Below are 25,847 nucleotides of genomic sequence, written 5' to 3'. Positions count from 1 at the left end.
AGAAAGTTTACAACAGGAGGTGGGGCCCCATATATGATCTCAAAAGGGGTTAGGCCGTGTGGGCCAGGAGTATTTCGGGCTCGATAGAGAGCCAAGGGAAGTAGGAGCACCCAATCTCTAGTGCCAGTTGCAAGCGTTAATTTGGTTAAAGTCTCCTTGATTGTTCTATTAGCTCGTTCTACCTGTCCTGAGCTCTGGGGGCGGTATGCACAATGGAGTTTCCAATCAACCCCCAATAGTTTGGCCACCTTCTGACTTACCTGGGAGACGAAGGCAGGCCCGTTATCCGACCCCAATATTTGAGGCATCCCATACCTGGGGAAGATTTCTTCCAACAGTTTCTTCGTTACCACGTTAGCCGTCTCATTCTTGGTTGGAAATGCCTCGATCCATCCAGAAAAGGTGTCCACGAAGACCATGAGGTACCGGTACCCGTAGAGTCCAGGTTTTACTTCTGTAAAGTCTATTTCCCAATGAACACCAGGACGATGGCCTCTTTGGCGGGCCCCCTTGTTTAGATGAACCTTTCCTGCATTGACTTGAGCACAGGCTGGGCAGGTAGAAGTTACCTGCTGGAGTACCTGATCCTGGTTCAGCAGCACTGCCCAGGTGTTTAATAGGGTCTTCATCTTGTTTTTGCTCAAATGGGTCAATGCATGGAGGAATCTCAGCATATATCGGGTATGGGAGGTTGGCATGACCATCCGGTCCCCTAGTATATATGCCTGTCTTCTTTGTTCCCAGTCCGCCCCCATTTTCTTTGCTAGCTCATGGTCTTCTGGGCTATAGGGCACGGGGTCTCTCTCAGGCTGTGGTCCCGAAATTTACCCGGTCTGAGTCCAGTAGTAAGGCCTGATAGTAAGTCATTCTGGCGTTAGAAAGCCATCTGTCCGGTGGTTGTCGGACCAAGGCCTCCACTGCATGGGAGGCCAGCACAGTCAATGGTTGTCCCAGAGTCAGTTTTCCGGCATCTTTGAGTAATACGGCAATGGCTGCCACCATGCGGAGGCATGGAGGCCATCCTGTAGCCACCAGGTCCAATTTCTTGGATAAGTACGCTACAGGTCTCCTCCAAGGTCCCAGTCTTTGCACCAGTACCCCCTTGGCAACACCTGAGTTCTCATCCACAAAGAGCTCAAAGGGCTTGGTTAGATCTGGCAGACCCAGAGCCAGGGCCTCGAGTAAGGCCTTTTTGATCTGTTGAAACGCTTTCTGATGTTCCTCTTCCCATTGGAACATGGTCCCTGGTTTAGTGAGGGGGTATAATGGGGCTGCCAGTTCAGCAAAGCCAGGAATCCAAAGGCGGCAGTACCCAGCCGTACCCAGGAATATGTGCAGGAAGGAGTGAGTTACTTGCCCTGATGCCAGTTGGACCTTTCTCTCAGCAGTCCAGTAATACCTCTTGTTTCCAGTTGCCCCCTGCACCAGTGCAGAATGCCGGCTAAGAGGCACTCCGGCATGGGTTAGGACTGAATGTTCGGCACCAGTATCAACCAGGAAGGTCACGGGCTGCCCCCCGATCTTGAGGGTTATCCTAGGCTCAGGGGGGGCTCCTGGCCTCGACTCCCCTAGTCCTCTAGATTAAGGAGGTCCACGGTTTTGGGCTTGGGTCGGCGGGGTCCTTCTGGCTTCTTGGGGCAGTCTCGGGCCCAGTGTCCCTTCTCCTTACAGTTAGCGCATTGATCTTTATCAATGGGTGGCCTCCTTCGCTCTCCCGACCTATCTCCCTCTCTCCACTGTCCCTGAGACACAACGGCGGCCAAAACCTTTTTCATTTCCCTATGCTGTTTCTTGTCCCTTTCCTCTTGTTTCTGCCATCTCCTTTCCTCACGCTCCTCAGGAGTTTCTCTCTTATTGAACACTTTCTCTGCTTCCTTCAATAAATCTGGCAAACCTAGCGCCTGCAAACTTTCCAACCGCTGCAATTTGGTTCGGATATCTGAGCTAGACTGGTATATAAATGACAGGATGACACCTGGTGCTTGCCCTGGGTCTTCTGGATCATACGGAGTGTACATCCTATAAGCCTCCTACAGCCTCTCTAAAAATGCAGCAGGTGATTCTTCCTTTCCTTTCCTTTTCCTTTCCTTTTCTTCTTCCTTTCCTTTCCTTTCCTTTCCTTCTTCTTCCCTTTCCTTTCCTTTTTCCTTCCCTTCCCCTTTCCTTTTCCTTCCTTCCTTCCTTCCTTCCTTCCTTCCTTCCTTCCTGTATCACGTTCCTTACCTGAGCCAAATTGGTAGGCCTTCTGGCGGCCGCTCGGAGACCCGCTAAGAGCAACTGGCGATAGAGACGTAGATGCTCCCTACCTTCAGGTGTATTGAAGTCCCAGTCTGGGCGGGTCAAGGCAAAAGCTGCATCGATGATATTTGGGAGTTGGGTTGGCCTCCCGTCATCGCCCGGAACCTGCTTCCGGGCCTCCAGGAAAACTCTCTGCTTTTCCTCTACTGTTAAGAGGGTCTGCAGGAGCTGCTGACAGTCGTCCCAAGTCGGCCTGTGAGTCACTAGGATGGACTCAATTAGGCCGGTCAAGGCAACAGGATCCCTGGAGAAAGGGGGATTATGTTGTTTCCAATTATAAAGGTCTGAGGCAGAAAAGGGCCAATATTGTAACTGATGGTTGGGTCCTTCCCGAAGCGGGAAGGCTTTGGACTCAGTGGGGGGGCCGGCTCGGCGACCCCTGAGGCGGCCCGCGATGGGGGACTGGACTGTTTCTTCTTCTTCCTCCGAGTCCCCAGCGAGCGGGGTCATGGGGGGGGGGCCGCCATCGGGGAGGTCACAGCCGGCGTCGCGACTGGGGCCGCCGCGAGCACAGCCGCCGGGGTTGCGGCCGGCACCGCGGGCGCAGCCGCCGGGGTCGCGGCCGGCACCGCGGCAGGAGCCGCCGCGAGCACAGCCGCCGCACTCGGAAAACCGCGGCCCGGCAGGCGGACCCGGTGGGGAAAGACCGGCGCAGCCCCGACCCTCCGCCCGCGCGGGAGACGCGGACGGCCGGGGAGAGCGGGGAGCGAGGAGGGGAGGCCCCCCCCAGCGCCGCCCCGGACCCCCGCGACACGCTGGTGGAGGGGAACGGTTAAACAGAAAATAAAAAAGCGACAGACAAACACAAATGAGACTAACACACGCTGCGCGGCTTCGGTGTAAAACCGAAAGCAAAAACTCAGATGGGGACATGGAGTGTTTGAATTCTCCGTCCCCCACCAGCACCACGTATTCTTCTGATTCGGGGGTGGCCCCGAAAAACCGTGCCCCAGAGGGGACTTCAGACCGTGCCCCAGAGGGGACTTCAGATACCCGTGGAACGTCTTCCAGGGTTGCAGTGGCAAAGTCCGAGCTCATCAGCTCCTTCAGCCCCACTGACTCCAGACCGATTCAGGCGCGCAAACAGACAACATTCAACATTCAGACAAACCGACAACACTCAGACAGGACAGAGAGGACATACACCAAGGCCGGCCGGCTTACCTCCTGACAGTGGGTCGGTGGTCCCGAGGCGGGGGTCTCAAATCCCGGACGAGCCCCCAAATGAAAGACCCCCGAAGGCAGTCTTCCCTCTGGAGAGACCCTCGCCCAGAGATCACACCGAGACCACAAGTCAGATGCAAACAGCAAGAGGCTTTATTCAGGAACACGGGTACCCGGGGCAACACAGTCCCTCAAGAGGCTCAAGAGACTGGCGCCCCCACGGGCTGGAGTGGAGGGTTTTTATAGGGTCTGGCAGCAGGAGCACGAGGAGCATGGTTTACAGGGTTCTGATTGGACGATTCAAATGAGGCCAGGTTCAAACTCAGGACAGCTCGTGGTTTTTCCCTGAGCTTGACACGCCTGCTGTCTGGCTCCAAGTTGTTTTTCTGACCTTTAGTACCCTTTTCTGGGGCCAGGTGGCCGGCCGTAGACACCCCGTGCTTTTCAGACCTTACTCGAAATGGCGTTAGGCTAAGCTAGTATGCTGGGGTCTTTCAAACCAAAGCCACCACTCCTTCTTGACTTAGTTTGGCAGTCCCTCCCTGTCCCCTTGGGTGGGTTACCACATGTCCACAGCACCCAGCTTGCTAAGGTGCCTTGGAATCATTTCCCACCTCAGACAGGTAGTCCCCATCCTGTCTGGAGTGGAGATTTTCCAGGGTCACCTGGCTGTTGTTTTGCACTCTTGGCCTGAGAGCTCTGGCGTAAGACAGTAAGCCTGGGAGCGGCTTCCTGGAATTCTGTTCAACCTGCCATCAATGACCCAGAAGGCTGACTTCATAGGTCTAAGGAGGAGAAGAGAAACCAGGATAGTTTCCTTCCATCACTCACCCTCTTACTGGGTGCTCTGCAGTGTGACCTCACTTCTGCCAGCAAGCTACTTTGATCCTAAGGTCTATTCTGCCCTAGAAGGACTGGGAGGACATTTGAGCTGTGCCTGTGGTGTGTGTGTGTGTGTGTGTGTGTGTGTGTGTGTGTGTGTGTGTGTGTGTAAATACGTGCACCACGTGTTTGCAGGAGCACACAGTAGCCAGAAGAAGGCATCAGATCCCCTGAAACTGGACTTAGAGGCATCTGTGAGTCACCATGTGGCTGTTGGGAACCAAATCCTGTCCTCTGCAAGAGCAGTATGTGCTCCTGTGCTCTTAACCATCAAAGCCACCTCTCCACCCTGCCGTGGCTGTCTCTAAGGTAACAGACAAACCAAAACATTTCTATTGATGACACAGTACATCTCATTAACACGGAGAAGATACATTGGGACTCGTTAGGATGCTCTGTTGTTTGGGTTTGGGGAGTTTTTCTTTTGTTTTAATGAGACTAAGCACAAATGCCCACGAAAGCAGAGATCTTAGAGTTTACAGACCCACTACGTAGTCCTGCTTCAAAGAGGGTACCCTTTGATTCTTCCTCACATGACCGAGTCTGAAGGGAAGGCAAGCCTTCCAGCTTTTGTATGAAGGCACAGCTTTCATCCATGAGGCTAGATCCCACATGACAATTTCTTCCTAAAGCTCCCACCGTTATGACTATTGCATTAGAAATTACCTTTCAGGGTATAATTTATGGAGGATACCAACATTCGTTGCAGCAAAATATAAAACTGTATCAGAAGACTCAGATAGACTCTAAAGAGCAAAGCCAGGAGGCGTTGGTGGTTTCAGACATCTTTGGGTCAGTCAAAGGGCATTTTCAGTCCTGTACTGATTGGATCTATCAACTTTGTGGTAAGAGGACATGAACAGGATGCCGCAGAAGATGAACAGGAAAGCCACCAGGTCCTCTCGATGGGAAGTGTGAGTCTGAGGGCCACTCTTCACACCCAGTTCCTAGGACTTTTCGGCCCCAGCACTTGCTGTCACCCTAAGGATGCTGCTTGGTAGGTGCTCGGGATTGCACACTGTAACCTAAAAAAATGGGATCCAGAGTCAGCTTCGCAGAAAAGGAAAAAACACAGGGTACCTCATCCACAGGGTACCTTCCTCTCAGACATCATTGTGTCAACACACTTTCAGATCATCATTTCTCCCTCCGACAAAAGTCAACCTCTGCTACCCACCTCCCTGTGTTTTCTCTGGTATGGACTTGAGGGACTAGACACAGAACAGGGGAGCAGGGAGGAGAGAAAGGAGGCTGGGGGAGGAGTTGGCTGAGAGTCTGCAACACCAGTGAACCATAGCTTCAGATGTAACCGGCACCTAAAGAGTGCCTGGTACAGAGAAGGGGCCAGTTAAATACCCTGAAAAGCACTGACTGGTTAAAAAACGAATAATAGAAGAAACAAGTTATCTAACCTGAGGAAGAAGTAAGGGATGGATGAAACTTAGTAGAAACGTTTATGGAGAAGAGCAAGATGGATTAGCTTCGTTGTCTACTTGTTAAAAATTGTGTGTGTATGTGTGTGTGTGTGTGTGTGTGTGTGTGTGTGTGTGCATACTCATGCACTGAAAATAAATAGGGGAGAGACAGACAAAACATCTACTAATAGTTGTCCCGACTGATAGGTTTGTAGGTAATTTTCACTTTCTTATCACCATAGTCCAGTTTGCTACACGAAACGTCTCTCTCTCTCTCTCTCTCTCTCTCTCTCTCTCTCTCTCTCTCTCTCTCTCTCTCTCTCTCTCTTTAAGATTTATTTATTTATTATGTATACAGTGTTCTGCATGCATGTATCCCTGCAGGCCAGAAGAGGGCACCAGATCTCATTGTAAATGGTTGTGAGCCATCATGTGGGTGCTGGGAATTGAACTCAGGACCTCTGGATGGTGGGCCAGTGCTCTTAACCTCTGAGCCATCTCTCCATGCCCGAAACATCTATTTTTTAAGTAAGGTAAATGAACATTATTTTATAAAAGGAACTGCAAGATGTGTCTCCTTAATATTCTGTACTTAATATTGTGTACTGTGCACTGAGGGCTGAAGAGGTGGCATGATCTTAAAGAGCACTTGCTGACCTTGGAGAGGACCTGCTTCAGTTCCTAGCACCCATACGGTGTCTCACGACCACATGTAACTCCAGATCCAGGGAATGCGGTGTCTCCTCTGGCCTTCCAGGTCACCAGGCACATGTTTTCCATGACGATATATCAGACAAAACATTCATATACATAAATAAAAATAAATAATAAATCCATTTTCCCCCCTGAAACAGAATTTCTCTGTGTAGCCCTGGCTGTTCTGGAACTCGCTTTGTCAATCAGCTGGCCTCGAACTCACAGATATCTGCCTACCTCTGCCTCCTGAGCACTGGGATAAAAAGTGTGCACCACCACCATCTGGCAATAATAAATCTTAAAAAATATATTTGTAGCGAAGTCTTAACTCTTACCCCTAACTTTGAAATATAATTGTATTTGGAGCAAGGGCTTTTGAAAGTTAATCTGAGTGAACATTAGTCTAATGTGACTGGTGTCCTTATATAAAGGACATTTTAGGAAAGGCCCTGTGAAGACACAGAGAGATGGCGTCCATCTATAAGCACGGGAGAGGGGCCTCCGGGGAAGCCGAACTATTTATTTATTTACTTATTTAGACAAGGTCTTGCTGTATAGACAAGGCCGTCCTGGTTTACCTGGGATTACAGGCAGGCCAACCTGGAACTCACCATCAGCCTGGTTTACCTGGGATTACAGGCAGGCCGACCTGGAACTCCCCATCAGCCTGGTTTACCTGGGATTACAGGCAGGCCGACCTGGAACTCCCCATCAGCCTGGTTTACCTGGGATTACAGGCAGACCGACCTGGAACTCCCCATCAGCCTGGTTTACCTGGGATTACAGGCAGACCGACCTGGAACTCCCCATCAGCCTGGTTTGCCTGGGATTACAGGCAGGCATCATCCATAACTCTCAGTTGGAAACCAGCCTTTTTTACACCTTCCCTTGGACTGTGAAAAAATAAGGCACCACATTGCTGTGCTTTGCTGTGATGTTTCTAGCAGTGTTTGCATTTTAAGTGTTTAAGAGAAATATTCAAGGGAGAGGAAAAGGGAAGAGAGGGGGCAAAGAAGTCTTTGAGACAACCTGGGAGGAGTACAGGGTGCCACCACCGTGGTCACAGGAACTCACCAGTAACTGCCCATCTTAGAAGCAGCGAGCACCCATGATGGTAGAGGGAGCTGAACTTTTATTACAGCTTAGGTCAGGACAGCCCCAAGTAACTACTACAGAGACCTGGCGAGGACAGCCTCGGATCTGCCCTGTGAAAATCTGGGAGGAGAAATGAACAGGGAGCCCCCCTGAATGGTCAGAGAGAGGGAAGGAAGGAAGCGGAGAGAAGACATAGGTTCCCGTGAGAACACAGGAAAGTAAAGCTGGCCCTTCACTGTCCCTTAGAGCTGCCACTCGGCTCCACAGCCTGTGTGACGCCTGCTGAGTGTCCTTGTAGGGGGAAGAATTCAGACTTCACCTCCACAAGCAACTGCAGACAGCTGCTGTGACTACAGTCCTCAGCCCCAGCCCTTAGCTCTTCGCAGGCATCCCTCTTGCCTGTGGCTGAGGGCTTTGGGAAGGAAGCTGTTTCCACATCTGCTAAGGGCAGATGTGACAGGTTGGCGACCCTCTCTGGGGACAGGCACTGTGGTCAGGACCCCTGACCTTAGGGACTGTACAAGTTCAGAAGTCAGTCTCTCCCCCCAGCCAGTGCTGTGCAAGTCCAGACGCGCCTCTTCGCTCTCGTCAATAAAGCATTCTGGAGTGGGTTGCTCACGGGTTCCCCCCCCCCCTTTTAATACCCGCTTTCCTTAACTATAATTTGGTTGTACAGCCACCTGCACCACCAATTTTAGAACACTTTCATTACCTGGGGGGAAAAAATACCATACCTATTAAGAGTCATTTTTTCATCTCCTTCAATACCAACGCCCTTGGCAACCACTAAGCTACCTTTCCGTCTCTAGAATTGCCCGTTTCTGAATATTTTATAAGGTGTAATCATAAGCTTCTGTAACAGTTACCTTCTGTAATTGGCTTTTCAGTTAGCATAATGTTTTCAAGCTTGGTTGGTGTATAGCATATATCAGTACTTCAGTGTCTGTATTACCAAATAATATGAATCCACCCAGCAGCTGGTGAGATGTTTGGTCTATTTCTACTTTTTAGTTATTAGGAGTGCTGCTGCTGTGAACATTATATGTGAGTTATTTGGCTGAGCCGTCATACCTAACCAAGGCAATGAAGGAAGAAAGGAGGGCTTTATGTTGGCATACAGTTCCAGGATGCAGCCCATCGAGGTAAGAGGCCCGCAGCAGGGGCATGGACGCACTGCATCTGCGTTCAGGAAGCAGAGCAACAGATGGATGTGCTTGGCTCAGGGTCTCCTTTTAATCCGTGTAGGATCCCAGTCTATGGAACGGTTCAACCCACATTATAGTGAGTCTTCCCGCCCTACCTAAGCTAGTCTGGACAACGCCTCACAAGACGTGCTCAAGATTTGTTTCCATAGTTGGTTCTAAACCCCACCAAATTGGCAATCAAGATTAACCTTTACAAACATTCGAGTGCAAGTTTTTGTGGGGCTGTTTCCATTTCCGTTAGGTGTGTACCTAGAAGTGGCATTGCTGGTAGACTCCATGTCTTCCTTTTTGAGAGCATGGCCGAGGGAAAGCAGCTGGAACGCTGCCTGTCACAGTAGCAGGAGGCTTCCCGGCTCTCCACATCTGCGGCAATGCCAGTCGCCATCTTGTTGGCCTGAGCGCAGTCTCCTGGGGCAGTGGTACCGTCTCCTGGTGTCGGATCTCCTCGGCCATGTGCCTGTCTTCTCTGGGTCGGGGTCTACTCAGACCCTTTGCTCATACTTCAGCTGAGCCGTTTGTCGTTTTCCGTTATTGAACTGCACGAACTCGTTCTAACAAGGACATAATTTCCCAAAGTTCCCTCCTACCCTGTGGATTACCTTTTCATTTTCGTGGTCGCCTATACATTGGAGGATGTCCATTTATGGATTTCATTGTTTTTATTTGTGCTTTGGGGTCATTTCTAAGGAACTACTGCCTAACTTAATATCAGGAGTATTTGTCATTTATATTTTAAAGAAATATTTAACAGTTTTCCCTTTTACTTTTAGATCTTTGCTTCCTTGTGATTTAACTTTTGTGCAAGTTTCGAGGTAGAGGATTCACTCCATTCTTCTGCATGTGGATCTCTAATACATCCATTGAGAAATTGTTTTTCCCCTTGGAATTATTTTGGCATCCTTGTCCAAAATCAATCATCCACGAATGCAAGGGTTATTCAATATTTTATTAGAATATCTAATAATACCAATGCAAAAGGTCACATATTATAGACCATGTTCAATTTATAGTTATTCATCAGACTAAGGAAATGGCAGGCTCACCATCCTAGTCTAGTTCATTTTGAAAATTAGAAGACAAACTCTCAGTAAGTGGTTGAGGAGTAATAATTTAATTTATAGCTCAATTTAGACAAAATTACCAATGGGCATGTGTTCTGGATCTGAGCCTAGACAGGGCTCGATGAGCCAGGGATCCATCTGATGTGACATCAGAGATTCTTCCCAAATACATTGGCAATGTCTTAACTCTGATGTCTGTCATTGAGGGAGAACACTGGCAGTCATTTCTTCATGACTTTGGGCAGACTTTCTGGTCACCTGGACCAGGAGCAGCCAGGTGCTGGGGTGAAGGAGCAGCTGGTCCTCTGTGCGGCTGCCAGCTACCATTTTAAACCTCCCTATTCCGCTCTCCTACCCAGCTTCACTGCTAAGATAGCCAGAAGCTTTGGCAAGAAGCCACTGGCTACAGTTTCTCAAGCACTGGCACATCTGTTTGCCGTCTTTTGACAAAGTCAGTAATTTGGTTTGTCTCTCGGAGGGGATGGAAATTTTGTAGAGGATGTTAAAAAGAAGAGGTACTCTAGGGGCACACAAATTTTAAGGAGCCAGCAAATCTATCTTACTTTATTATACTGCTCTAGAATTCACTGTGAGAAAATAAGGATTTTTGTCTGTAACCTTCAAGATCAATGAGAGTATTAATATGTGAGATACAGACAGGCAGGTCTGAATATAGCTACATCTACATTCATAATACAATAAGCCTTTGAAGTCTCTAAAGCCTTCTGCCTCAGAGTCTAGGGGGGACTTTCAGAAATCCACATTCCTGAGTCTCTACTGAATCAGAAGTCTGGGCAATGGATGTTAGGATCTGCTTGCTGGGTCTCCTACACACCAAAATCAACAACTGCCTGCTTGGGAGTTTTCCCAGGAGGAAGCACTTGCTTGTATCCCAAGTGTCAGAAAAGCACAGATCTAATTTAATTTCCACTCCTTTAAAATCAGGGTGCCTCCCACCCCACCCCCCAGGCTAGAGTAGGGAGAGAGTGGTAAGCAGTAGATACACAGATGGGACCCGGCGCCTAGCACAATACAGGGACCACTTCATTTATTGAGAGAGAGTAATGATTCCTAGTTCACAGGGCTACTGTGAGGATTAAGTGGGACAATATACACAAAGGCTCTGACAATGTCTGGCACAGACAGTGTGCGTATTATTTATGGCCCAGCAGCGGCTGTGTCTCCCCGTGCCCCTCTCATTAGCCATGTGGGTTACGTTCTTGGCTTGTGAGTCACACAGTCAGCTAAGTGCGTAACGACTGGCCTTACTGAGCCTGATAGATAAGCTGAGAAGGGCTGATGACAAGCTGAAACAAGGTCAGCCCACTGACCATGGCCAGGCGTAACCTTTCCAGGGTGGTCAAGAGGTTACCCCGAAAGGTCACCAACATACCCAGTGTTTCTGATTGTGTGGATTTAACTTGTATTTCTTAGTTCTAAAACATGCCAAAATTGGTCAATACAGAGCAGCACAAGCAACATCCCTCCCTTCATCCTACTTCATCCAGCAGTATACCCCATGCAAAAAAAAAACACAAAAAACAAAAAAAACCAACCACCCTGCTGGCTACCTCTCAGCTACAGCAGGCATCTCTGCATGGTGCAACCATCTGGTGCATAGGACCTGCTGGGCTCCAAAGGGCCCTGGCTTGGAGTCAAAGCTCAGTGGCTGCCATCTTGGAATTTTTGGCCATTCTCTCTTTGCATTTGAGTCTTACCGGTGAAATGCAATGCCCGAGTGCAGCACGCTGCTGTGGCCTTGACGGCCATCTAGGCTAGGCTGGTGGAGGAGAATGGATGCCCTTGCTGGCCTCCCCCACCCCATAACTCCTGATGCATCTGGCTGGCTTCGCCCGCTCTTGGCAGATCCCCTCCATGCTTCTTGGACCTTTTTCTCTTGCAAATAACGTCCCTTTTATGCTTCATGAATTGCCCCCTTGTCCTCCTCTGGCTCTTCAGTGAGGCTGTTTATTTAAAGTCCTGTGTTTCTTGGCGTTTGTTATGGGACGCACTTGGCTCAGTCCTATTGGTGGAGATGGAAAAAAAAAACAAAAAACAAAAAAACTCAGTGTAACCTTCAAATGAGTGACCTTAGTTCTAGGCATTTATCCCAAGAGAACCACTAAGAATAAAATTATGAATCAAAATGAGTATTATTCCAGTAACATTATTACTAGAAAGTAGAAAGGCATTATCTAGTTAGAGGGGATTGGTTAAATGATGGCTTTTCCGTACAACCAGCAGAGTTGTTAAAAAAAAAAAATCACATGGCTGAATGTTTAATGGTGAGGAAGAGTTGTCATCGATGTGTTAAGTAAAAATATCAAGCCACAAATTACTTTAAAATCTCATTTTTTTTTTACATAAAAATCCACGTATTCTTTCAGGAAAGGACACTTTACGTGGTAGAATTCCGCAGAGCTTGTGGCTGCAGCACCTTGGGGTGGTTTAGAACACCTGCCCTTGCAAGCCTCTGGCGCCATCTTCTCCTTGCCTCCCCAGGTGTGCTGGAAGATGGACTGTCCTCTAATGGTGTGCTCCGATCTGCAGCCCCAGGTGGAATAGCCAACCCAGAGAAGAAGATGAACTGTGGGACACAGTGTCCCAACTCCCAGAGCCTCAGCTCAGGCCCTCTGACCCAGAAACAGAATGGCCTTTGGACCACAGAGGTAGGGGCACAGCCGCAGAACCAACTGGGGACTGGAGAACAGGGGTGGAGTTGACTTTAAATCAGGACCAGAGCCTTGGTGATGGAGATTTTCCACCCTCCGTGTAGAAAATTACTGCAAACCTCACTTAATCCTTTCCCTGTGGGCTATTGGGTTTTAGTTAACCGACAGAAGTGTGTCGTTGGTATCAGCCCTCTGGAGGAAGTGTGTGCTTGCTTAGGTACAGCGTTGTCCAAGGATCTCCTGGTCAAACTTGGCATTTTACCTCCCACCCTCCAACCAGCTGGTCGGTGCAAGGGTTCCCAAGGGTGATTCCTGTAAAGTATCATACCTTCATTTCCCTGAACTCTCGCTGTTGAACAGGAGGCAGGTGGTGGGTCCCTGAACCTGGCTGTCAACCTCTGATGCTTTGCTTGCTGGAGCTATTGATCGGAGGTGTTTCTCCTGCTGTGCCTGGCTCCTGCTTGGAGAGGCTGCAGCCCCGAAGTTCTGAGCAGGCTGGGTCTCTTCTTCCTCCTCCCCAGGTCCCCCCTCCCATTTTCTCATGGTCCCCAAAGTCCACCACTTACTGTCTGCTTCAGAACGTGCTGCCCCCCCCCCCCCCTCGCAGCTCCCATACCTGCTTCCTGAGGGCACAGCTTCCTACCTACTAATGGAATTCTTGCTCACATCACCAGTCGCCTTTAGAGGCTTTGCTCAGCAAACTGGGTGCAAATTCATCTCCGAAAGTTCACTAACTGAGTAGGCTTGCCAGAACCAGTCTCTCAGAACCTCGGGTTCCTTAAACATGCAGTGGAAATGGAATAATACCCAAAGGGACAAAAGATGAGTCTGCTCTTGTAAAATGAGATAGATGCCAGACAATGGCAAGGAGGATGAGAAGGATGGCCTGGCACTCAACACAGTGACCTCATTAAGTGGAATGCTCATGCGTTTCTCCTGTGCGGTGACGGTTCATCTCCAGGGGGCACCCTGGGGAGAGCATACAGCCTCATGCACACACCTCTTGCGGTTTTCTAGTTCAGATTTACCAGAAAAATGTGTAGGTTAAAGGTAATCCTTGCTGGGCCTCAAGAGTTTCCTCATTAGTTCCTACAAGCACCCTTAAAAGCCCTCTGAGTGCTGTTCGGATGCCAGGCACTGTTTCAGTGCCAGGAGCCCAGGAGAGGGAAAGGCAGAGGGCTGCTTCCTGAGTGCCAGCGGCCATCAGCGTGAGAGCGAGAGGCAGACAATAAGATAAACAACATTGTTGCAGACTTGGCTGTGTTCTGAGGGACCTGGGAAGTCACCAGTGGGGGTGGTAACTTCCTTGTTAGCACAGATGCCCCCCTCCAAAGCTCAGATCCGTTTCTGAAGGGTGATGGGACTTAATGAGTGGTACCCATGATGGTGAGCAACAGCATTTTGTGTTTGGAGCCTTCTGCTTCATGTCGCATCAAACAAACCATGTCTCTTTTTCTCCAGTTCCTTCTGGTCCCTGCCTGCCTTCTGACTAGCATCAGTAGGTGCTAACTGGCAAAACCCTGCACCAACAATGATCTTTCACAAATTGGATTGGCTGTCTCAGTAGGGAGCCCTTTATATGTTTGGGGGCCATACTGACCTCACAACATTTAACAAGTCATTGGCTTGTTCTCTTGCACCCGGGTCCCCTCCTGTGTCCCACAAACAACACAAGAGGCACCTCTGTTGCTCTCTGCAGGTCAGGGCGCCCACTGCCAAGCGTGAGTATGATGCCAGGAACCTATGTGGTAGAAAGAGAGAACCAATTCCTGAAAGTTATCCTCTGATCTCCACAGGTACTGAACGGCGCGCGCACACGCGCGCACACACACACACACACACACTCACCCACACTAAACTAAAACTCTGAACTGGGGCTGGAGAGATGGCTCAGCCGTTAAGAGCACTTGTTACCCTTGCAGAGGACCCAGATTTAGTTCCCCGCACCCCCATGGTGGCTCACCACTGTGGGAGGCACACCGGTCCTTATACTCACAGATAAAACACTGGGGGACCAGGAATGTCTCTTCAAAGGGAGAGATGTATAGCTTGTTTTCTGCCCAGAAGGTAGGGAGTGGACATGGTTGATAGCCTGAGGACCTTAGCACTGTCTGTGTGGCCAAGACCACACCGGATCCTCCCCAGACCCTTCTCTTGAGCTTGTTTTTCTCGGCCAATCTACAGAACTCATCGTCATAGGAGGTGTCACATGCACTTTACAAAGAGTTTCCATGTAGCCATGATCTACGCTTTGCTGTGCACACGGGATTGAGTTCATCATCGCCAGGAAGCTTCACGGGACTGTGCTGTGCTTTAATATGCCCACAGTAAACTACTTGAGTCAGACTCTCCGAGGGAACCAACACTGCCTTCTGAGCTGTGTCGCACCAAACTGTCTTCCTCATTGGCTAGGGTGCTCACAGACGAAGCACCACCCACCCACCCCAAGCATGCCAACCCCCCACTCCCACTCCCCACCCTCTCCAGCCATCTGTAACTCCAGCTTCAGAGAATCTGACACCCTCTTCTGCCCTCTGCAGGGGCATACATACAGAGAGGCAAAACTCTAATGCACATGAAATGAAAATAAGTAAATCTAAGCAAAACAAAACAAAAACCCCTGAGGTTTTCGTCAGAGGCAGACATACCACGTGAACACAGCTCTCGGCAGACAAAGCTCTGAGCATGTGGCTCGCTGCCCACGAGGCTTTCACGTCTCCAAAGCTGCACATTCTCTCCAGTGGCTTTATTGTGCTTGGCACAGTGACCAGACGCTAAAGGAATTACCCATTGTCTGGATTACTTCTCAGCTAAGGGACTTCCTACAAAAGCATCCACCCTCAGTGTCTGGCCAACAATGGTTGGCAATGTGTGGCCCAGTGGAGGAAGCATGGGTGAAAGCCCACAGGGTTCAAAGGAAAGGGTCAGCTGGAATTTCACCCGGACAATGGTAACGGGAGGCATGTAGAGGGAAGAGCTTGGGAAGTGAAGAGTCTCTCAGGAAAACAGAAGCAAGAAGCTGCGCGGAGGGAGGGAACAGATAGAGCCGCTGGGGGGAACCAGAGGAAGGCTGTTGTTGGGAGCGCTCAGCAGTCCACGCCTGGGAAGAAGGAAGGAGCTATTAGAGCAGCCGAGAGATCTCTGTAGAGATCTGGCCGGGCGGCAAAACCAGTTCAGGTAGAAGGTGCTGGGGCCCCAGCCCTTCTTTTCATTCTGTTCTCCCCTTGACATTCCAGGGTATTTTACCCGTAAGGCACCTACGAGGTGCTAATAGCTAAATGCTAATTGAATGAGACTAGACTAGCAGCTCACTGAGACTAAAGGGGGGGGGGCTGCCCCCTCCCACCCCGCACCAACTCTGCTATGGCAATATCACTGTGTCATGGCAGCTGTTACCTTCTTGGTGATCATCTCCCTGAGGCTCATGGGGGAAAGCAATAAATCCTTGTGACACTTGCCGGAGCCCGTAGGGTAAGTTAAGTCAAAGCAGGTCTGATCCTGCTGTGGCAAGCTAACAGCTGGCCCCCGGTGGAGCTGCTAAGATGAAACGTTCCCTGATTAACCCAGGTTAATGCTCTAACACTCACAGTGTTGTGCCCAGGTCACAAGGCCCCCAAGCAAGACCACCACAGAGCCGATATCCGATGCAAGCACACACAGGTTTTTAATAACAAAACAAGCAGGCCCGGGGCTTGGTCCTCATGTCCAACATCCAACACAGGGGGTAGAGGAGGACGCCCCAGAGCACTCACTTGAAGGGGTTTCTATAGGAAAGGTTTACATGCAGCTTGGGATTGGATGAGGGGGCTAGGGGTGAGGTAGTTCTTTGAAGTTACTTGCTGAACTATAAGCATGAGGTTACTGATGGCTGACAGGATCCAGGGTATCTACAGAGACATACATTTTTACTCTCTATGTCCTGCTTTTGCTGAACCCAGGATATATACATTCAGATTTACTGTTCCAGTCCTGTTTTCCCATAAGTTCAATTTCTGGTCAGCTGAGTCCATTACTCCCCATATCCTGTTTTACCAAGTCCAGGATATATAGATTTATTGTTTCAGCCTTATCTTCTCATGAGTTTAACTTCTGGTCAGTTCTAAAACTGCCGGTCAGCAAATACCTTTGGGGGATGTCTCAAGATGGCTGCTGATTTTTCCCTTTCAATAGAATTTGGGAACTAGAGGTTCCTTGGTACATGCCTTCCTTTAATGGAGATCTGACAGAGACCTAAGGCCTTGTGATACAGCCTACAAGGCCTGCTTTTTAATCCTCTGAGAAGGGAGGGAGGAGTAGATGAACACACCTACTATGTGCCAGACACTACATAGGGCATCGTTTTTAAACCCTCATGACTCGGAAAAGTTAAGCATCCTCTGTACCTGGGGAAATGGAGGCCCACAGCTGAATCCAACAGGACACAGAGCTGTGCTCTGCCTAGGTTGACATTTAAACTTCTGTCTGTCGGCCTCCCGTGCCCTTTCCTTTCATTGCCTGAATCACAGTGTTGGAGGAGTTAGTGTGAGCTTCGTCAGAGTACATCGGGATGTGGGACCTGGGGCCAATGTCTTTATTTTGGGTTGTCACCTGCAGGACATTGTCCTCCGCAAACCACATCAGCCTGAATGACTTCAGATGCCTTAATGTGCAAGCAAACACGGTAAGATCACAGTGTTCCGGAGGTGATATGAGGAGCAATCAATGATCTATGTCATTGAAAGCCAGTGAGAAAGTTCTACGGCATTCAGGCAGGGCTAACAGGTTCTGTGTCTGGGGAGCTTTCTCTCTCTCTCTTTCTCTCTCTCTCTCTGTCTGTCTGTCTGTCTGTCTGTCTTTCTACCTCCCTCCCTTTTTCACTCTGTTTTTGGAGACAAAATCTTATGCAGCTCAGAATAGCCTTGAATTCATTAAGTAGCTAAGGATAACCTTGAACTCCTGATCCTCCTGCCTCCACCTCCCCTGGTGTGGGATTACAGGCATGTGTCACTGTACCCCTTTCCTTTTCTTTCTGAAAGTCTATCTGTCTGTTTTTCAAATCATGTGTTAGATGTCTACTGTGTGACAGGCCCTGAACTAGATCCCGTAGTGAACAAACTAGTCTAGGACTCTATCTTCTTGAAGGTATGATCTGATGAACAAGTAGAAAGACAAATGGATGGGTGCACAGCTCCAACTGTGGTTAAAGGGTAGAAAGGAAATTAAGGTTTCTGAGAGAGGGAATAATAGAGCCTTATGATGCTATATGCTTAGAACATCCCTGGAATTGTCCATGAAGAATTACTAAGCGTGATTAGCTATGGGAAGGCACTAAAGACCAGAGCATGTTATCATGGTACCCTTCTCTACGCTTTACCTTTTGTTTTGTCTTTTGAAATATAATCTCACTATGTACTCCATGCTTGCTCTGTAGCCTAGGCTAGATTTGAACTCTCAACTACTGTCCCTTATCCTTCCAAGTACAGTGGATATTACAGTGTACACTACCAAACTTGGCTCATCAAAAAAATTATATATATATATATTTTTGAGATATGTAGACCAGACTGACCCCAAACTCACAGAGATCTATCTGCCTCTGCTGCCCAAGTGTTCTAATTAGAAGAATGTACCACACATTGCATCAATCCTATTTTTTATTTTTATTTTTTTAATGTTATACTTTTTAGACAAGATCTCTAGTAGTCAAGGTTGGCCTCAAATTCTCTATGAAGCAGGAGCTGGCCTTGAATTTCTGGTCCTCTGGCTTTCACCTCCCAAGTGCTGAGATCACAAGGGTACACTATCATACCCAGCTCACGCGTGGCTTTTATAACTAAAAACACTAATACTACAGGGGGAAAACCATATCTAGCAAACCACAATTTCAGTCAGTCTTGCTTTTCTTTGTCATCTGCAAAGGTCTATGAAATGCTTTGTACAGCCGGTGCTAGATCCAGGCATTGTACAGCCAGTGTGAGTTAGACACAGGCAAGAACATCTCTCTTTCCATTTAGGGCGAAACTGAGAAGGGGTTGAGCAAACCCTGCTGTAGTCTTGAGTCGAGACGAAGCCTCCACCCTGCCCTTACCCACCGCAGGGAATGCGCTGGATCACTGACTTCTGAACCCCAAGAGAGACAAGTCCATCTGGGTTGGAGGCTGCCGAGGAGTTATCGCAGTCTATCTGGCTACCCTTGAGGATGGCAGCCAGCAAATGACTCTTAATTAAAGAGGCTGCATCAAGGGGACTCAAAGCTCTGACTCACAGGGTTCCAGACCTACAGAGACAAGAATAAAAAAGCTGTCGGTATGGGTGAGAAGCAGGAGGTGGCCCATTAATGAGAGCCAGTGATGACAGAGCTCACAAAACAAGAAAATTAGAAGTGAAGGAAAGATTGTATTCACAGGTAGCTGTGAAAGACAAAGGTGCCAAATAGGTTTCTCTCATCATCAGACAGAAGTGTGAGATTTTTTTTAAAGCCAGTAATTGCAATAGAGACACTTAGTTTTCTTTGTCATTAAGGTGGGGGGTGGGGGAGAAGGGTAGGATAAGGGTAGGAAAGGTTTGGCTGGCTGAAAATCACATCGGAGGGGGTAAATTGATTTACAAATCAATCCTAAGAGACAGAGGGGTTTAACTGTTCTGTGTGTCTCTGTAGCCTTATCAAAGAAGAGAAAACTGAAAATGTGTGACATTTATAGTTTCCCCTTTCCCACTCACGTGGGCTTAGAATTTGTACTGATTCCTTTCCTCACTGCTGCTACAAAGTATCTGCCAAAGCGACTCAGAGAAGGAAGGGCTAACTTGGGCTCCGAGTTGTGCTAACTTGCACTCACAGGTGGAGGGATACAGTTCACAATGGCGGTGAAGGCGTGGAGGCAGAAGCACCAGGCAACCGGTCATACCGCATCCACAGTCTGGAGCAGAGGGCTGAGCTCTAAAATCTCAAGTCCTTCCCCCAGTAACACACCTCCTCCCAGGAGGCTACCCCTCCTAAAAGTTCAAGAACATTCCCAAACAGCACCATTAGCTAGGGAGCAAACCTGTGAACCTATGGTGGATATTTCACATGCAAAGCAGAATCTAAACCTTCTACGTTGTAATTAGATTGCAGTAATTACCAACCTTTGGTTTGGTGTCTCAACCTCCAAATATCCTTTTTAAAAAAAATTGCAAGAAAGTGTCCTTTTTCTGGGCTGGTGAGGTGGCTTCAGTGGGTAAAGACACTTGTTCTCAAACCTCGTCTGATTTCCCATGTCTAAAATCCAAACAGCAGAAGGAGAGGACCGTTAAGGTCTGCGGGAAGTCCCATAAAAGACCACCAGTCATGTATGCAATCAACAAGAACATTTAATTAAAGAAAAATTCCAGCATGCTGGGGTCAAACCATCTGACAAAGGGGCAAACAGTGACCCTGAGAGAAGCTTGTGGGCTCCTTTTAAGCAGGATTAGGGGAGTTCCAGGAAGGGGAAATTAGTCTGGGGGATGATTGGTGGGTTTAAACAACAAGTTTACAGGTTGTTATAGGATTGGCAGGTGGTTCTAGTTGTTACGGACTTTCTAGCAGCAGGGTGGGGAAAACTATCTTTAGCTAGCAGACGGCTGTGGGGCACCTGCTGATTGGTTACCCCTGAGCTGTGGTTTTCCAAGAACTGCTTGCTCAGTTCCAGTAAACCAAAACTGAGGCCCGGTCTCTGGCAGGGCTATAGGAGCCTGTCATGGCCCTGGTCTGGCTCCCCAGCCCTCTCAAGGACCAACTTCTGCAAGCTGTCTATACGTGTGTTGTATCATAGGTACCTACCTTGACCACACACAAACAAACAAATGAATACGTAAATAATGTAAGTCAGAGGTTGGGGGGAGTGGTCAATTCTAATTGGTTTGCTAAATTTAATGCAGTCATTATTTGAAAATGGATTTGTCTATAGCTGGGAACTTGCTGTGTTCCTTATGGAAATCAAAGCCCCACCACGTCCATTATCCAAAAGCCCATCTCTTTAGAATGACTTCTGCTACTTGGTAGCTGCTGCAATAACCATCAGTTTCAGCGGAGTAAATAAGGTAACAATCGGTGTGTTCGTCATGACTCTTCAAGAGAAATTAATGACAAGAGCTGCCACTGGAGTGACTGGTCTGCCAGGGCCTGAGCAGGTATCCAGACCATGAAACTCCTCATTTTAAAATGAGTCATTCAAGGGCAAAAAAGAAGTTGGTCCCTTTATTGTAAGCAACACATTGAAGGTCTCAAACATCTGGGAAGCAGACGTTGTTTCCTTGTTTCTCAGGTAAAGGACTGAGACTCAAGCTAATGCACACATCCAGCGACTCTACATGGTGGCAAAGCCTATGCCAAGGCCCAGCTTGTGAGGCCTGCAGTGTGTGTCCTGTGTGTCTGGTCTACAGACTGCTGTGTGTGTTCTGTGTGTCTGGTCTACAGACTGTGGTGTGTGTCCTGTGTGTCTGGTCTACAGACTGTGTGTGTGTTCTGTGTGTCTGGTCTACAGACTGTGGTGTGTGTCCTGTGGGTCTGGTCTACAGACTGTGTGTGTGTCCTGTGTGTCTGGTCTACAGACTGCGGTGTGTGTCCTGTGTGTCTGGTCTACAGACTGCAGTGTGTGTCCTGTGTGTCTGTTCTACAGACTGTGTGTGTGTCCTGTGTGTCTGTTCTACAGACTGTGTGTGTGTCCTGTGTGTCTGTTCTACAGACTGCAGTGTGTGTCCTGTGGGTCTGGTCTACAGACTGCAGTGTGTGTTCTGTGTGTCTGGTCTACAGACTGTGGTGTGTATCCTATGGGTCTGGTCTACAGACTGTGGTGTGTGTCCTGTGTGTCTGGTCTACAGACTGTGGTGTGTGTCCTGTGTGTCTGGTCTACAGACTGTGGTGTGTATCCTGTGGGTCTGGTCTACAGACTGCGGTGTGTATTCTGTGGGTCTGGTCTACAGACTGTGGTGTGTGTCCTGTGTGTCTGGTCTACAGACTGTGGTGTGTATCCTGTGGGTCTGGTCTACAGACTGCGGTGTGTGTTCTGTGTGTCTGGTCTATAGACTGCAGTGTGTGTCCTGTGTGTCTGGTCTACAGACTGTGGTGTGTGTTCTGTATGTCTGGTCTACAGACTGCGGTGTGTGTGTCCTGTGTGCCTGGTCTACAGACTGCGGTGTATTCATTAAGAAGCCGCCTCACTGTGTTCAATCACACACACCCATAACTGCTGTGGAAGAACCATTTTGTAATCTTTGACTCTTTACTCCAGCTTAGAAATTAGGAATCATCCAGGACCCAAGGTCAGATCCCCAGCACCCATGTCAAAGTTCAGTATGGCAGCCTGCACTTGTAACCTCAGAGCTTGGGGTGGGGGAGAGACAGAGACAAGTGGACTCTCAGGGCTTGCTCGCCAAACAGCTAAACTAGTGAGCCCCAGCTTCTGTGAAAGATCCTGTCAAAAAAATTAGATGGAAACAATAAAGACACACAGAACTGACCTCTGGACTCTACTATTAAGGATACACATGCGCACACATGCATACACACACACACACACACACACACACACACACACACACACAAATAAATGACTGAACTAGATAGAACAGGGCATTCACTTTCTGTGAATAACCTATAATCAACCTTTGTGAATTATTCTCAACCTAGCTCTCTTGCCTCCCACCAATCTGAGAGAAATGTTTCTGTCAGGGTGATTCATTTCAAATATGGCCTCTGTCTCCCACTCTCCAATGACTTTCAAAGCTTTTATGTAACAACCTATGAAAGTCAGGCAGGACAGGCCTTTCTTGGGGACCCAGTCTCATTATTTTGTTTTGTTTCCTGCACAGGGCTCTTTGCTGGCTGTCCCCTGTCCCCCAGCCCGAGCAGATCCTCTGGAATGGAGATCAGTGACATAAACCTGTGGTCATGACTTACAGGGTCATTTCATGCTTACTGTTATTTTCAGGAATCCACTCCCCTAATTAAAGTTGTTTTCATTTTGTGAGAAGTGAGGGGATGGGGACATGTTGAGGAACCTACAGTTTAGTTAATGCTTTTGTATTTAAAGTTAATTCTGGGCTTTTAGCAGGGGTCTGTCTTCACCTAAAACTGGACAACTCTGTGTTTTGAGGTATCTGTTTATTTAATAACAGGCACTGTGCCAGGCACTGAACATGTGTTGTCTTATTTAGTGCTTACAAAAGTCCTATGAGGTCAATAAAGTTACTGCCTACTTCACAGATGAGGAAGCTCCACCATGAAGTTAGAAATGTCTGCCCCATGGAGCTACATAGCCTGTGTTTGAACCAAAATCTGACTCCAAAGCTCAAAAAACTTAACCACCCCGCTAAGACCAACTGTGAAAATGCTCTCACTACCCTTTAATCTCTGTTAATTCATTCGTTCAACCATGTTTTATGAACACAGTCTTATACCAGGACCCATGCTAGCTTCGTATTAGAGACTCAACAGAGAAACCTCCGAGAATAACCATGTATGTATGTATCAAGGCATCACATGATACCTCCATTAATGCGTGCAATTTTTATGCTTTTATGGAGCACTGAAAATTTTAATTAAGGAAAAGCTCTAGGAGGGCCTTATGTGTATGAGTCCTCGATTCCCCTGCCTGCCTGTGTGTTTATAATCATCTCAAGAAATTAAAGCAAATGGGATGAACTTTGGATATTTGCCAGGAACTGAATTCACTGTTTTCTGCTTTTTAACAGGCTAAAAAAGACGCCAAGAGAATGTCCACAAAAGAAGTCGCTATTAACGTTACAGAGAACATCCGGCAGATGGACAGAAGTAAAAGAATCACAAAGAACTGCATCAATTAACAGGGTCTAGATGTAGGAGCAGAGGAACTTCATTGTGGAGTTCAATCAAAGAATCTTGAAGAAGTGGGTGTCCCTTGTAAACATGGCTGCCTCTGAGCATCTGCAGAGATGGCTTGATCAGACAAGACACAGCCACCCACGCTGTGAGGACCTTCTCAGCCTCCTGTTTATCACAAACAAACAAACAAAAATGGATGGAAAAGTTCTGAAATATGTTCACAGATTGCCAAAACGTGGTTTGTTTTTCCCCTTTGCAGCTTCCGTAGCATGGTCTGCTGTAGCCACGTGAAATTCATGGGTCTGTGAACGACCTAGAAATGCAGGAGTAGTGGATTTCTGGGGCCAGGGTCACACACTAGTGTGAAGCTATTACCGTGCGTGGTCTTAAACAAGCCCCTTCTGTCCTCCTCTCTGTCTAAAAACAACTATCACAAAACCTAGTGTTTTCACTTCAGAGCTGGTCTCATCCAGAAATATAGGAACAGGAGAAACTCGGTTTGAGATAGCTCCATCCCAGCTGCCAAGGTTGACTCCACCAGTGCCCGTGGAGTGTCTTTGAGAGGGGGCTGTGACACAGTCACACCTGGTCATCTTCTACCTGGAAAGGCCACCCCCAAGGCTGGCATCCAGACACTGGCTTCCAAATCAGAGCATCACAATGCCCAAGGCCAAGGCATCCGACCTGCAGCCCCTCTGGGACCTAGCATAGCTTTCCAGTTCCCGTTTATTCCCATGACCTCCAGTCAGGTCATTTGCAATTGTAAATCCAAGACTGGATACCAGGAGGGAAGTGACCTAGGAACACGGGGTGGCACAGACGATGCCCCTTTGCCCTTTCTGTAGACAGCCCCGAGGACTATGTTATTTCGGTATCTGCAAAGCTATTCGTTCAGGAAGCCGGAACCTGGTTGATGTGTATTCGTGTTGACGTTAGCCTGACGAGGCACTGTGTTGGAAAACAGGCAGTCAACACAGCAAAATGATGCTCCGAGAGGAATCCTTCTCTAGCATTTTTTAAACATATCTTCCTGAAAAGTATAACATAATAAGAGTTTGAGAGGACTGTTAACAAGCTTGGGCTTAGGAAAGGTGTAGTCTGAGTTGTGTCAAACTGTACCAACAAACTCCACATTTAGCAGCAATAGCAGCCTGGTGACATGTTTATACGACCCAGTCCAAGAACAGTAACCTCGGCAGACTAAAATGCAGATGCTCAGCCCTTTCTCTCATATGATTTCCCCAACACGTGGAATGGTAGACCGTGTGTTTGTTAGTATTAAACATTCACTGCCAACCTTGTGCCAGCTGCGGTAACAGTTGTGGAGGGATTTGGAGTCTGGCCAGTCACGACTGTCCCTTCTGACTCTATAGGTGACCTTGACACTCAGGAGACTGACTTGGACCCTACGGCACAGGACCAATTATTACAGTGGAGTCTCACTTTTAGGTTAAAGGTAGCTTTCTGTCAATCACAGATGTAGGTATTTGCCTGCCCACTGTCCAAGCCTTTACCGTATATACCACAGTCTCCCCAACCTCTCTCCTCTTGACTCCTTGTCAAAGGGCTTTTAGGGAACTTCATGTTCTGACAATTTAACTAATACACAAAAGCAAGCCCCGTGACTCCCGTGTCCTCAGTGGCACCGCTCGGCAGGAGTCCTGCTGCAAGGTTGCCGGCAGTGGGATCCTGTGAGCTCAAGGGCTTGCTCTCCAGGGCATGTGCGCTGTGTTTGGACACGCTGCTTCCCCAGCTGATGGGCTGTCCGCCACGGGCTAAGGCCAGCTTCTCTTCCCCACTCTGTGTTTGCCTCAGTTCACTGATGCACGTTGTTTGAAATTCACCATCTGGAAAAGTGGTCTCTGCCTGTATAGGAACACCTTCTCACTTTCAGAGAAGGGATGGAGGGAGGGCCTGTGATCTGGCCACACCGCTGAAATCTCCATCTGGCAAATTTTAAATGTGTGTTTAAGACAGGAACTGATTCTTACTATCCTATTGGATAACATTTTCCATTTCTAAGTTTGTGTCAATAAAGTCATTAATTTCAAACATATGTGGATTGTTACAGAGACTCTTTACTGGAACCTTAAATCTGTATGCACAGTTGTGTGAATTTTCTTTTAAAAAAAAAAAAAAGGTGTTTTCCATAAGTGATTCCTTCAAACAGCCTCGTGAATTGGGTGAATTAGGTAAGGAGAATTTAATTAGCTTCAACTTAACACTTACAGAGGTATTTATAGTCTTCTCTCTCGGCCAGGAATTGGTGGGCTGGGATGCCAGACCGGAAAGCCAACCTCAACGTCAGTGTTTCCCACCGTTCCTTGCGCCTGTCTCAGAACATCCAGCACAGCTGAAAGACCCAGCCGTTTAGAGGGGGAGCTGTCACATACCACAAAACTGAGCCAAAACCAAGCTGATGAGGACAAGGGGTGGATGGAGAGGGCCACAATTAGAGAGCTAGGCCGGGCCTGAGCTCACCTTAGCCTTCTGGACAGGGTGAGCCTGACCTGGTATGAGAAGGCACTCTGGGTTAAGGTCAGAAAGCAAACTGATAA

General features: G+C 48.3%; 1 protein-coding gene and 1 long non-coding RNA gene across 5 annotated transcripts in view; one reads left to right on the top strand and one right to left on the bottom strand.

Moving 5' to 3' along the window:
* Baalc (BAALC binder of MAP3K1 and KLF4) overlaps positions 1-25,346 on the top strand; it is a 77,540-nt gene extending 52,194 nt beyond the window's left edge. Inside the window, exons 2-4 of one of the 4 annotated variants that reach the window (XM_076555861.1) lie at positions 12,319-12,485; positions 17,082-17,148; positions 23,181-23,293. In XM_076555861.1, the coding sequence (XP_076411976.1) occupies positions 12,319-12,485; positions 17,082-17,117 (203 nt within the window). In that variant the 3' untranslated portion in view covers positions 17,118-17,148; positions 23,181-23,293. The other 3 variants (XM_076555860.1, XM_076555863.1, XM_076555862.1) reach the window with 3 other exon arrangements.
* Positions 10,848-14,224, bottom strand: LOC143269731 (uncharacterized). The gene is made up of 2 exons (XR_013046371.1): positions 14,089-14,224; positions 10,848-11,839 (listed from the first exon to the last, which is right to left on the bottom strand). It is a non-coding gene; the product is annotated as an uncharacterized LOC143269731 (long non-coding RNA).
* Positions 25,347-25,847: the final 501 nt, after the last annotated feature.

This window comes from Peromyscus maniculatus, chromosome 20, assembly GCF_049852395.1.
Source record: "Peromyscus maniculatus bairdii isolate BWxNUB_F1_BW_parent chromosome 20, HU_Pman_BW_mat_3.1, whole genome shotgun sequence".
NCBI lineage: Eukaryota > Metazoa > Chordata > Mammalia > Rodentia > Cricetidae > Peromyscus > Peromyscus maniculatus.
This window is presented reverse-complemented; position numbering and strand designations above follow the sequence as displayed.